A 12,185-nucleotide genomic window follows, 5' to 3' on the forward strand; every position below is an offset into this window, starting at 1 on the left:
GTTTCTGGAAAGTTCAACCTGCAGTGACCAAAGATATTCATCAGTCAGAAGGGTCATCACCAGACTCCAAGAACCACTTCTGCACCATGTCTTTGAGCTGTTTCCTGGAAACTTTCACCAAAGGAAATGGAGCTTGCTGAAATGCAGAGTGAGAATCTTTCCCTGAGCTTGATTATGTGGGAGTGTTTCAGTTTATCCAGTCCATTGAATAACCTTGAGAACTGTAGGAGAGTTTTTGCCTTTGCAGCTTGAGCTTTTATCTGACTCAGCCGCAGGCCTAAATCTTTGTTTGCCTTAGAACAGCAGTCAGTCAAAATCACTCATTGTATAAAAATCTTTTCATGTAGATGCAGTCTTTTGCCAGTGATGTTCACTCAGCATTTTAATAGAATGCAGGGGCATCTTAAATACAGACAGTTTTCTGTTGACTGCATGAGGTTTCAGACAAGACAAAGCAATGTAAACTCCCAAAAAAGAATGTGGTATCAGCTCCTAGGCTGTCCTGAGAAAGACAGAGATGCTGTGGAGTGTAATGTTCATATCCTGCAGCTTGATTGAACTCCAAATGCTAAAACATGTCCTAGAAAGGCATTTTTAGAATTATTAACAACCATTAGTGCACAGATGCTAGCTTTACATGAGGGCATAATAGCCCCTACGAATTCTGAAACATCTGGCAAATGGGATCAGGAACGTAATTTTGGTTGTTTTTGACTCATCCACTGAGATGTGGTTCCCCTGAGTCTACTTGTGAGGTTTATAGTGGGTCTAGGACAAAAATAAATACCTCTGAGTGCCCAGCACTGGGCACCAAGTGGTTCTGATATCTCTTGTTGCATCTCAGTGCACTCGGTTTGCCTCATTGCTTTGTTTCACATCAATGCCAAGTTACAGTCAGACAGCTCCTTCTGTGCTCCCAGTGGCTTCCAGGCTTTCAGCAGTGTTCCTCAGGGGTCAGGACTGGGACAGGGACCATTTAACATCTTTGTTGGTGATTTGGACACAGGGATTGACTGGACTCTCAACAAGCTTGCTGATGACATGAAGCTGTGAGCTGGATGCTCCACCTGGTATAGTGGAAGGTTCATTGTTTCTGACATGGGAGGTGGGACTGGATCATCTTGGAGGCCCTTTCCAACCCAAACCATTCTATGGCTCTATGCTCCAAAGGATGAAATCCAAAATTACCCCATATTGAAACCTTCATGTCAAACTGCTTTGTTATGATCATATTGAAGGGTGACAATGTCTTACATACACTCACTCTTTGAACAGCATTTGTATCTGACCCCTATATTAGATTTTGAGTGGAGAAATAAAGGAGTGTTACAATGGTAGTTTTCTGTGAGTTTGTTTCTCTATCAATTAGCTTGAAGTACAGTTTTGGTGTCTTCAGCTTGTGGCCAAAGTTTATGTAAGATAAACAAGATGGTGCCTTTTCTTCATATTTCCCCCAAATCTGATGCAGGTCTGAAGCATGAAGATTTCAATAACCACTTGGCCAAAAAATAGTATTGGCTTTGCAAGGAACAGGGTCCAAAATCATACCAGAGCTGGGGGCACCAGTGCTGTGGTTATTCCTTATACTCAGGTTGCTCCACAGATCATTGTCACTGCCCTCAGACTTTCTACTATGATGCCCTACTGCCACAATATGATGTTTTAACCATTGACCAAAATTTCCCATTACTCTGATCATACTTGGAGTGCACATAAATCTAACAACTACACATAGTTTGTATTAAAAGAATAAATAAAATCTATTTTAAAAGCTCTATTTATTAACTAATGATGCCTAACAAAGAAACATGTAATTTCAATTTTTAAACATAAGACTTTAACAGTTTTATGAACAAAAAGCTATTGATGGAATCTGGGAGGCTTTCATATCTTCAGTTGATTATATTGTAAAATAGCTCAATAATGAGAGAAATTCTAATTCAGGAAATGTGAAAAGGATTTGTTATCAGGAAATATAAGCACTTTATTGAACATTGCTTTTATAAACATTCTGACCTTAAATATATTTTTTCAGTTTACCATTAATATACCTAAAAATTACTTTAATCATAGAAACCAAGTTAGATGCCACAATCATTAGTCTGAGATTTTCCAATTACTTTACATCAGAATCTGTCACTCTTCTTAAAAGTTAAGACATTTGACACCAAAATTTGTTCTGAGATCTAATTTTATATGTTTTGAGGTCATGTAATTGTAGAGTAATTATATATTTGAGTGTACATTTCTTTTTTGCATTCCTAATGTAGTGCAATTAATTACCTGAGGATAAAACCAATGCTATTTCTGTGCATTTTAAAGAACATTTTTCTTACATGTTCTCATCACAATCACAATGACTAGAATAATGACCATAAACATTATTATGAAAACTATATTCAATTTCAGCATAAAAATTCAAGTAAATTTCAAGGATGCCCTGTTTTTCAGAGAAAAATAATATGACCAAGTTCACTAATAACCAGCCCACACTTCACAGGGATTAGCAAGTAACTATATTTGAGTTTTGCATCTGAGAATGCTAAACCATGACAAACAAGGAAAAGTTCTCAAGCCATGTATTAGATAGTATGAAAATATTAGGGAAAAATGAAGTCATTGAAAAATGAAGTAACATGTCACTGAAATCTTCTGAACTTCAGGAAGTCTGTTGTTCACCTAATCAGCTAATTTAATAAATTTTGCCTTTGGGAACTAAACTGCACGAAGTTAAAATGGCAACAAGAACTGAGAATTAAAAAGCTGTTAGACTCATTTTTTTTATAAAATCAGTGCCAAAAATTTATATTTTACTTCTTTCTGACATTTTGTTTCTTCATCTAAAATTTCTGTGTATCTATTTGGCAATAGAAACATCATGCCAGCTATAACACTAGCTTTGAAGCAAATCCTGTTTGAGACTTTTTTCAAAGAATACTTCTCACAACTTTTACACTTCCTGCTTGGTGAGTCCTGGAGAGTCCTACAAAATAAACTAGAATTCAGGGTGATTTATTCTGACATACAAATATGACTGTGATTAAAAAACTGACTACAATAAAAGAAGATGAAATTTTCAGAAAAATCAGTTCAGACTATTCCACTCACATCATTTGTGCCTGCATGTGTTTCTGTGTCTGCCCCCTGCACTGTAACACAGTAAAAGGATCTTTCTCTGCTGCTATGATCCATCCACAATGATCTGTTATCAAAGTTTAGAAAATTACCTTCACAGTTACTCTGGCCACCATGAAATGGGGTTTCGACAGAGGCAACAAAAATCCCAAACTAGCATTTATTCATTTCAATGTCTTAGTGAGAAATGGAAGGATAAAGGATGCTCATGGGATAAATTATTCTGGTAAGAGATTGTACAGAGTGACAGGGCTGCACAAACACAGCAACACAGGAATTCAGTGCCTAGTAACCAGCTCAACTGGACCTAAAGGCCAAATATCATAAAACAATAGAAAGGTTTGTATTGAAAGAGACTTTCAAGATCATCTACTGCCCTTGCCATCCACTAGACCAGGTTGCTTAGGGCCCTGTCCAATCTGGCCTTCAAAATTTCGTGGATGAGGCAACCACAAATTCTGGGTCAAACTCTTCATCCTTAGGAGTAGAGAAATGCTGGGACAGGAGTCCAGAGGCTGTGGAATCTGTGTCTTACAAACTTTTCTCAAGATCCTGAGAAACCTGATCCAATCACAAAATTTGCCTTGTTTTAAGCAGGGGGCTGGTGACTGAAGGTCTCTGCCAACTGAAATAATTCTACTGAATTCTTTTACTAAAGAAGATGACAATTGCTTGGAAACTGATTTTGTCTTCCTCCAAAAGAGTTTCATCCATACATAGACCTGGTGTGACCTTTCAGACAGTGGTTTGCAATCCTTATCAATCTGTGAACATGAAAATGTTTGCAGCAGTGGTCTACATCTTCAAAGAAGCTTTCAATCTCTTCAGAAGTTTATTTTATTTAATGAGTTTTCACAGATTCTCTTTTAATAGGACACAAATGCCTATGTGTCCATATGCCACACTGAAAACTCTTGTTATGATGGCTCTAATGAGAACAGTCTTGGATCAGACTCAACTGATTATTTTGCAAAACCATCCTTTCTAAAGAAAAAAATTAGCACTTAGTAGTTTGTGCTCTGTTTCTTTTCTTTCCATTAGACGTCCCTTAAGTAAACAGCCTACAAACCATATCCCATTTTTATGCAGGGAAATGCAGCGATCTTTTCTCCCTCAAAATATTGTGAAATGGGAAAAATAAGCTATCTGGCTTATTTTTTATTAATTAATTTATTTATTAACAAGACATTTTTACCAAGAAACTTACCTTTTCTACATAATAACACAGAAAGTCATATGGAAAATGTATGCATTCATGGAGAGAGTTAGAAATCTATTTCTCATTCTATTTCTCATACAAAAAACCAGAGGAACATTGACAAGTACCTGTTTCCATTTTCCCATCTTGCGCTGCAGGCCCATCAGGAATTACACTCTTCACCTGGAGAAACTCATCTGGCTCGTCCCCACCAATGATGGTAAATCCAAAACCCATGTTGCTTTTCTTAAGAGTTGTGCTGAGGAAAGTCCCCTTCAGCTGTGATGCATCACGGGTGAAGAGTGGTTTTTCTACATCAGTCAACACAAACAAGAAAGACAAAAGTTCTGATCTAGTCACAACATAGCAGGGAGAACAGATAATATATTGGCTGACATCAAGTGGAAGTGAATCAAAGGCAAGAAAATAGAGTGCAGGCATTCCAGGAAAAAAGTATTTGTGGGTTCTTGTGCTAATACAAAGCTTAAAAGATATTTCTTATCTATGGCAGATTAGCCATAAATAAAGAGATATAAATATCCTTTGATATTAGAAATCCATTTGGAAGTGGATATTGTGTAGCTAAAATAATTACAACAATAAAAATGATCTGTGAGGTAATTTAAAAACCTCTTTCCTAACCTATAAATTCAGCTTTGTCTACAAAGTAATACATCCTTCATAATTTCCCTCCCAGCCGCAATGAGGAAAATATCCCCGTGAGTATCTCATTCCATTTGTTACCAAGGAGAGGTGAATACTAGATGAGTTTTCTCTCCAAACACGCAGGGTTTAGGCATCCAACAAGTGACACACACCACAGCTGTGCAAACTCGTGTCCCCTCTCTGCATGCCCTGGGGTGCAGTGCGGGTGCCGGGGGCCCGTGCCTCTCTCCATGGTGCACTGGGTGAGGAGGGGTGTGGGAGTGCAGGGTTGGTGACCCCAGCTGGTCCAGGCAGGGTGTCCCAGCTGCTCCAGGAGGGTGTCCCAGCTGGCCCAGGGCAGGGTGTCCCAGCTGGTCCCATGCAGGGTGTCCCAGCTGGCCCAGGCAGGGTGTCTCAGCTGGCCCAGGCAGGGTGTCCCAGCTGGTCCAGGCAGGGTGTCCCAGCTGGTCCCATGCAGGGTGTCCCTGCTGGTCCCATGCAGGGTGTCCCAGCTGGCCCAGGCAGGGTGTCCCAGCTGGTCCAGGAGGGTGTCCCAGCTGGTCCCATGCAGGGTGTCCCTGCTGGTGCCATGCAGGGTGTCCCTGCTGGTGCCATGCAGGGTGTCCCAGCTGCTCCAGAGGGTGTCCCAGCAGGGCCGTACCGTGCAGCCCGCTGGCCCCGGCGGTGTCGTGCCAGCTCTGCGACAGGTCGCTCACGCTGCGGGACCTCCTGGGAGCAGGGCACACGCGGGCAAATTTGGGTCTAGGCAAGGTTGATGAGGAGTTTTCTACTGTTACAAAGGAGAACAAGCCTCACTGACTATAATGTTACATCAAAGTTCATTTGTCCATACCAGCACTGTTCGCTCTTACACCGCTCCTTTGGAGTGCGTTAATTTTTACGTTACCGCGTGGCTGCATTCCTGTAAACTTCTACAATGCTGTGCTTGAGGCTTTTAACTTAAGTGATGCTTGCTAGATGATCTAGCTTAGAAACATACCAAACATCAATTAGAGCAATTTAGAGAAAGTACAGTTAAGTATTTCAGTGTTGCCAATCTCGGGAGCTCAAGAGAGAGTCGTACCTTCCCAGGAACAGAATTCATGATTTTATTTAGAAAATTACTTTGGGAGTCTTATCGTGCTTTCAGTTTCTCAGCCTTTAGGAAATCCTTTCTGTTTTATTTTCTGCGCCTCTGAAAGTTTTAGTTGGCTGGTGAGTCCTGCAACTACTGGAACTCAGACATTTAACGGTGTAAATTATTAAGATGTAGGTGATAACCCTTTGAGCATTGCAACACTACTCTTTTAACCAGACTATGACAAAATCATTGTCACATAAACAGGAAAGCAAGATCTTTCATCTTAACTAAGACAGCTGACATGGTACAGTACCTCGGAAACCTTGGGCCTGCATAGGCTTTGTTCCAAGTTCTGCGTTGGGCATGTTATGCTGCTGTAGCTTCCTTTTTGCTTCTAGGACAGGGTTTTCAAATTGAGTTCTTCTATTTATGTGGCTGGAAAAAAATTAGCTTTGATTAAACCTGGGTTCAGTTGGGTACAGTGATAACTTTCACAGTAGGGTGCTGTATGTGGCTAAGGTGTGTGGTTAGAGAATAAAACTGAGAGGAACCCCCAGTGTGCCCAAGCGTGTCCCTTACATTCCACAGTTTTGTTGGGGATGAAAATATACAGCCAGTGTCCTGTATAATGAGCAGCACTGAGCAGCATCCTAGCACTTCAATATGCTGAACTCTGCTACAGACAAATGGTTTTGATCTATGGGACTGCATATTAAACAGCAGCACTGCTGAGACATGCTACAGCAAGTTTTTCATGTCTTCAGTATGACCACTGTTCTGTGTATGATTCAAAGGATGTCAACCAGTTTTGTGCATTATTAGCAATTAGTTGTAAATTAATTTAGTCATTTACAGAAAAAGAGTGCTTTTATGATGGTCATTTACAAATAAATATAACATATGTAATAAATTGAAGATTGTTCCTTTTTAGTACTATGGTGCGTGTCTGCTCAGTTATACAGAAAAATGAGATGCAGAAACTAAATTAGATGCAGATTAGAACTACATAGATAATATATGAAATATAAGAAAAGTTAGTGCACGCATTTTTTATTGGAGTTTTACATTTCCTGCTACAAGTCATTAAGTCCATCTCTGGCATTATACCACTATTTTTTCTACACTGTCTTTAGGACTACTGTGTCCATATCCTTGATTTTAATTCTTTAAAGCACACATTTTATCAACCACTGAGCCATCCTTCAATCCTGTCCTGGGATAAGTTTTGCATGTTTTCAGAAGGAGGCAAAACAATGTAGTAGGCTGCATGGAACATAGCTGTAAGACAGAATCACAATAAAGAGAAGGGGCTTGTACTTCAAACACTGTTCTGGGGAAACAAATACTTATACACAGAAGGGCAGGCTTATGTCACTCCTTATTTGTTCTCACTGGGTTACCATCTTCTGAGGTTTTCTAAAAGTACAATCCCAAACACGGGTTTAAGCACTTGGACAGGTTACCTAGTAACTTCCACAACTCTAAGATCCTAAAAAGGTCTATTTTTTTTTTTAACATTGCAATGACCTTTTGTGCCACATTAAGCACTTTTCAGGTCCTTTGAGATTTTGATCTTACCAAGTAAATGGAGTTGCCATTAGGAAGTGAGGAAAGGCAGCAAGCCCTATGAGAGTGCAATACACTTGCAGAATAGGATTTAGTGGCCAGTGTTCAATGAAATGAAAAGACTTTCAGTCGTGTAAAAGAATATTTGATTTAATGAGATGAAGTAAATGTGATAAATCCTTAAGTTTCTACTTTGTTCACATGGCTATAACTCATTCAAGTGGCTGCTCGCTTAGTCTCATACTCTAAAATTTTGAGTAATAGCTTTCAGTAAATTTTGGACTATGCTGAAGACAGAAAAAGTCCTTCTCTTTGCTTTCCTTCTTCAGACAGGCTGTTAAGATTGTAGGCGCTCCTTTCCAAGACTTTTGCTTTCTGTTATTTCTAGTAATTGTCAGGGTCTTCAGCACCTTACTATTGCAAACCTAGAAACTTATGATGAAAGGGAGAAAACAAGGCAATCATGAACTACTAACATAAGCATGAAAATAGTAATTATGTGATGTGTTTATCATTTGATGTATTTCCATGTTGTAAAGGAAATACTGCTTTTGCCTTTACACAAGACAGTGATGAAACTCAAATACTACATAAAGTTCATGATCAAATGAAATGAATCTATATGAAAGGTTTTACAAGAAGACCAGTGAAATAGAGTATTCTATTATAGAAGATCAAAGGAGTTTTAGCTTTTTATTCAAGCAGAATTAATTCTGATATATAATTGCCTTCTATGAATATATTTGGAAGTAATACTAGAATGTATTAAAGATGCCAGGATTTCAGACTTGAAGTCTGTAGGCTTCTCACAAGAGAAGTGTGAAGTTAGAAAACAGCTTCCAGTAGGAGGTATAGAGTACAATATCTATATTGTAAGATTGAAACCAGTGTTGCTACACATGGGGTTAATTGCTTCAACACAGGGACCATCTCTCACTTTAGGGGCTCTAAAGTATCCTGCCCTGTTCTCCAGCTGCCCTCCACAAGAGCAGAGGTTTCCCATGGCTTTTGTGCCACATCATGCAGATGTAATGGATATCCAAGGCTGCACTTCAGATCTTCAATCAGGACCTTGCATTAGGCTTAGGAGGGCCCCTGCAGACCTAAGATTCAACTTATATGTGGTTCTGTGATATAAAGAAGTTGGGGTTTTAGCTAATCTGTGTTCATGGCTGAAGAAAGATTAATTACTGTGGTAATGATGTCACAGCTGGAATCCTTTCCTACTGCCTACCTACTATTTCTAGGTAGAGTTTAAGTTGTGGTTTGGTCCATTTAAACAGAAATATCTTTGATAAAAGCTATCTTGAAAATGACACTTTGTCCTATCAGATCAGATAGGAAGACTAACATAGGTTCTTGAAGCATCTCATGCTTTTGGTGAAATTGAAATAATTCTAAGCTCCAATTTATTCCCATATTTGATTATTTTTTGTAGTGCATAATCTCAAAAGCACAGTGAGAAATTTCCAACTAATTAAAAAAAACTGCATTAAATACTGTATCCAAGAGGAGTCAAAGAAAATAAAATTATATTTATAATCAGTCATTTTTATCAGTCAGTAATATTATATTATGCTCTTAAACTGATGATACACGAAACACATGCTTTTTATGTAATTTTAAATGCTATACAGCTTCATGGCTAAATCAGAAAAAGTGCTGATGAGTTTACTTGAGAAAGAAATGATTAAGCTAAGTAATTATCTTGAAAGGACATTCTAGTTTTTCATCTAGCTATTTCAACAGCAGAGAAAATATATATTACTAGTCTAGACCTTCATAAAACAAGCCAAATGTGAGTTTTAGAGTTGCTACAGGTAAGTGCTTTTGTGGTTAAAACAGATTTTGGTTGGTATCCAAAATATATTGCTCATTGCTCATAGGATCTAATTCAGTGAACAATTCTAACTTCAATTTTCTTCCTTTATCTTTATATAGTATGTATGAAATAAAAAATCCTAATCCAAACCTAATCCACTAATTTTTTCTAGTGCCACTGTGTCTGTGCAGAGGAGTGGCTGATGCTGCTGTCCCCTGTTAGCTCATTGTATCTTCACTGGGGACAAACCCTCAGAGGGAGGATTTTCTTTTGAGCTGCGTTTACTTGTGATGCCAAAATATTTCTCTGTGGGATGAGAGGGCACCATCACCACCAGCCAGCCTGTGAGACACAGACACAGTTCTGCCCTCTCAGCAGTCAGTGGGGCCAGGATAAGTTGTTTTTGTGATGAGTTTCAGGTTAAATGCACTTAAGAAAAGTGAAACACATCTGTAGAAGACTTGCAGGCTGTAGTGCCTAATTTGCAGACTTTAGTTGAAGGTCAAGGCACTGAGCTCTGACAAAATGGCAGTAGGTCAGAGCATGGGCACCAGCAGAAGGATTTTAACCTATCTCCTTTTCTTACCTACTTTAGTATATGGGGTGGGGTTTTTTTTCAGGTTTTGCCTATAGCTTTTGAAATTTTTGCCTATTCCTCAACAAGTAATTCTGGGGATCAGGATGCCTATAAAATGCATATTCTAATGCATAACCTGTTAGTGCTTACCTACTCCATATTCATGTTTATCATTTGATAACACTTTATAATGACAAAAAGACCTGAGATAACTTTTTCTATTTGAGTAGTAACAGAGTGCTGTCAGAAGTTGTAAGTCAAGGAGGTATATTTTTCCAGAATAAATACTTGTATGGCTAATTTAGCTGTTCTACTAAAGAGCCCATGTCTGGAAATTGAGTTCTGTGTTGTAGTCAATCATCCTTAAAGAGGAAAACAATCTTTTGGCAATTAGAATCCTGAAAGACCCAGTGCACTCTAATGACTACTTTCTCTCCATAGTCCTGCACAGCTCAGTGCTGTTAGCTCTTAGTTTACAGATTAGGATTAGATTGCATGAAAGTAAACACATAACAAACACTTCTCATTTATGTTAAATGTTTACACATTCCAAATGAAGTCTGGACCTGCATAACAAAGCAAATGAAAATTATAATATTATCTCACACCTACATTAATGCGTGATTATGAGAGGTAGTTATACTGGAGAGGTTTTTTTTTAACAGAATTTGAAAATATGTTGTGATTCATCTTTAGGAACTCGACTAGCAAAGAGGTTTAAGTTTTTTTGTTTTGGTTTGTTTTCTTTTTCAGCTTTTTCTCTCATCTCAGAATATTTGACCTGTACATGGCTGCTCCTTGTAAGGTGAAATGGAGTCTGTCTGCCTCATTGCTCAACCTTACAAACTTCCCATGGGACACAAGTACCTCAGTGAGCAGAGTACAAGCCCTTCCTTCATGAGGATTTTGTAGGCCTGCATGTAAACTTGGACTGCACTTGAATGTGTGGAAGTTTGTAATCTTGCTTTTCATAATTTACCTACTTTTATGACAAAAATAAGAGAGTTTATGGTAATCTGATTTTATCTAGTTGGAAATGAACTCATCTGTTGAATACTGGTAATAAAAAAGCTGTGGCCATTATTTATTGTAGCAGGAAAAATTGAAAGCAGTCTTTGTTTCAAACTTATTGAGCTCAGACAGCAAATTAAACTAAAGCTACGTTTTACTGACTATAAAACTCCATGTGAATTTAGCAGGGCTGCAATTTTAATGCCATACCATGAGCATCCATTCCACTTCTAAAAACCTCAGAGACTGCAATAGGTTTGATGTATCTGTCCACAAATCTTATCTGTGGTAGAATTAATAAATTTGGCACTAACAGCCTTAAAATATGTAATTGCACAATAACATCTGGCCCTGGTACCTTGCATCTGTTCACCTGTGGTTGGACATGAAATGCAGATAAATTCCTTTGACTGCAGTGGAGTGTGAGCCTTGCTGGTGCCAGAATGCCTCGGGTGCACTAACAACCAAGCACAGACTGAGAAAGAGATTGATGCACAGAAATTGCACAGCACCTGTTACACCCCAAAATACACTAAAACCACTGAGCAAAAGCTTTACTTACACCCAGCAGCTGCATAATTGCATGTGCAGAAATCTTTGGCAGGGGTTACGTACAAAATGTTATGAGAACTGCAGCCCCTACCTCCTTGTGGAAATCATAAAAGAACTCAGGCATCACAAGGGGGAGTAATTTAATGGTGTTACACAGGAACTTCTAAACTTATCCTTTTGCTTGAATCTGGACTAAAGTGACTCGAGCTGAGCAGCAAAGTAGGTGGAGCTGCTGCCTCTTCACCTGAGGGCAGGAAGCAAGCAGGGGACAAAGGAGAGCAGGTGCTCTGGCATTTGGAGAATGGGACAGAAGGAGTCAGCAGAACAGACACCAAATGCCATTTTCTGTTGATTGTTTGCTTTGCAGAAGGCTGAGGATCACACATGGGCATCCACAAGCTGCTGCTGTGGCAGCAGGTAAGAAAGGGGCATCTTGCATCTTCTAGACCTCCAGAAATCAGATGATTTTTTGATCTCCCTGTACACCTGAACTCTTTCATAACAGCAGCATATCCTGAAGTCTGGAAAAGCTGCATCTCCAATACCAGGGCAATCCTGCAGTCAGGGTGTTGGAAGGATTACAGATACTAAGGGAAAA

At 39.0% G+C, this 12,185-nt stretch overlaps 1 protein-coding gene across 7 annotated transcripts in view; it reads right to left on the reverse strand.

Moving 5' to 3' along the window:
* MAGI2 (membrane associated guanylate kinase, WW and PDZ domain containing 2) overlaps positions 1–12,185 on the reverse strand; it is a 685,143-nt gene that overhangs the window by 139,855 nt on the left and 533,103 nt on the right. For all 7 annotated transcript variants that reach the window (XM_079303121.1, XM_079303120.1, XM_079303125.1 and 4 more), the window contains exons 8-9: positions 6,373–6,494; positions 4,462–4,644 (exon numbers count right to left, since the gene is read on the reverse strand). In XM_079303121.1, coding sequence (XP_079159247.1) covers positions 4,462–4,644; positions 6,373–6,494 — 305 coding nt within the window. The remainder of the gene's footprint in view (positions 1–4,461; positions 4,645–6,372; positions 6,495–12,185) is intronic.

This window comes from Erithacus rubecula, assembly GCF_903797595.1.
Source record: "Erithacus rubecula genome assembly, chromosome: 4".
In the NCBI taxonomy this organism is placed as follows: domain Eukaryota; kingdom Metazoa; phylum Chordata; class Aves; order Passeriformes; family Muscicapidae; genus Erithacus; species Erithacus rubecula.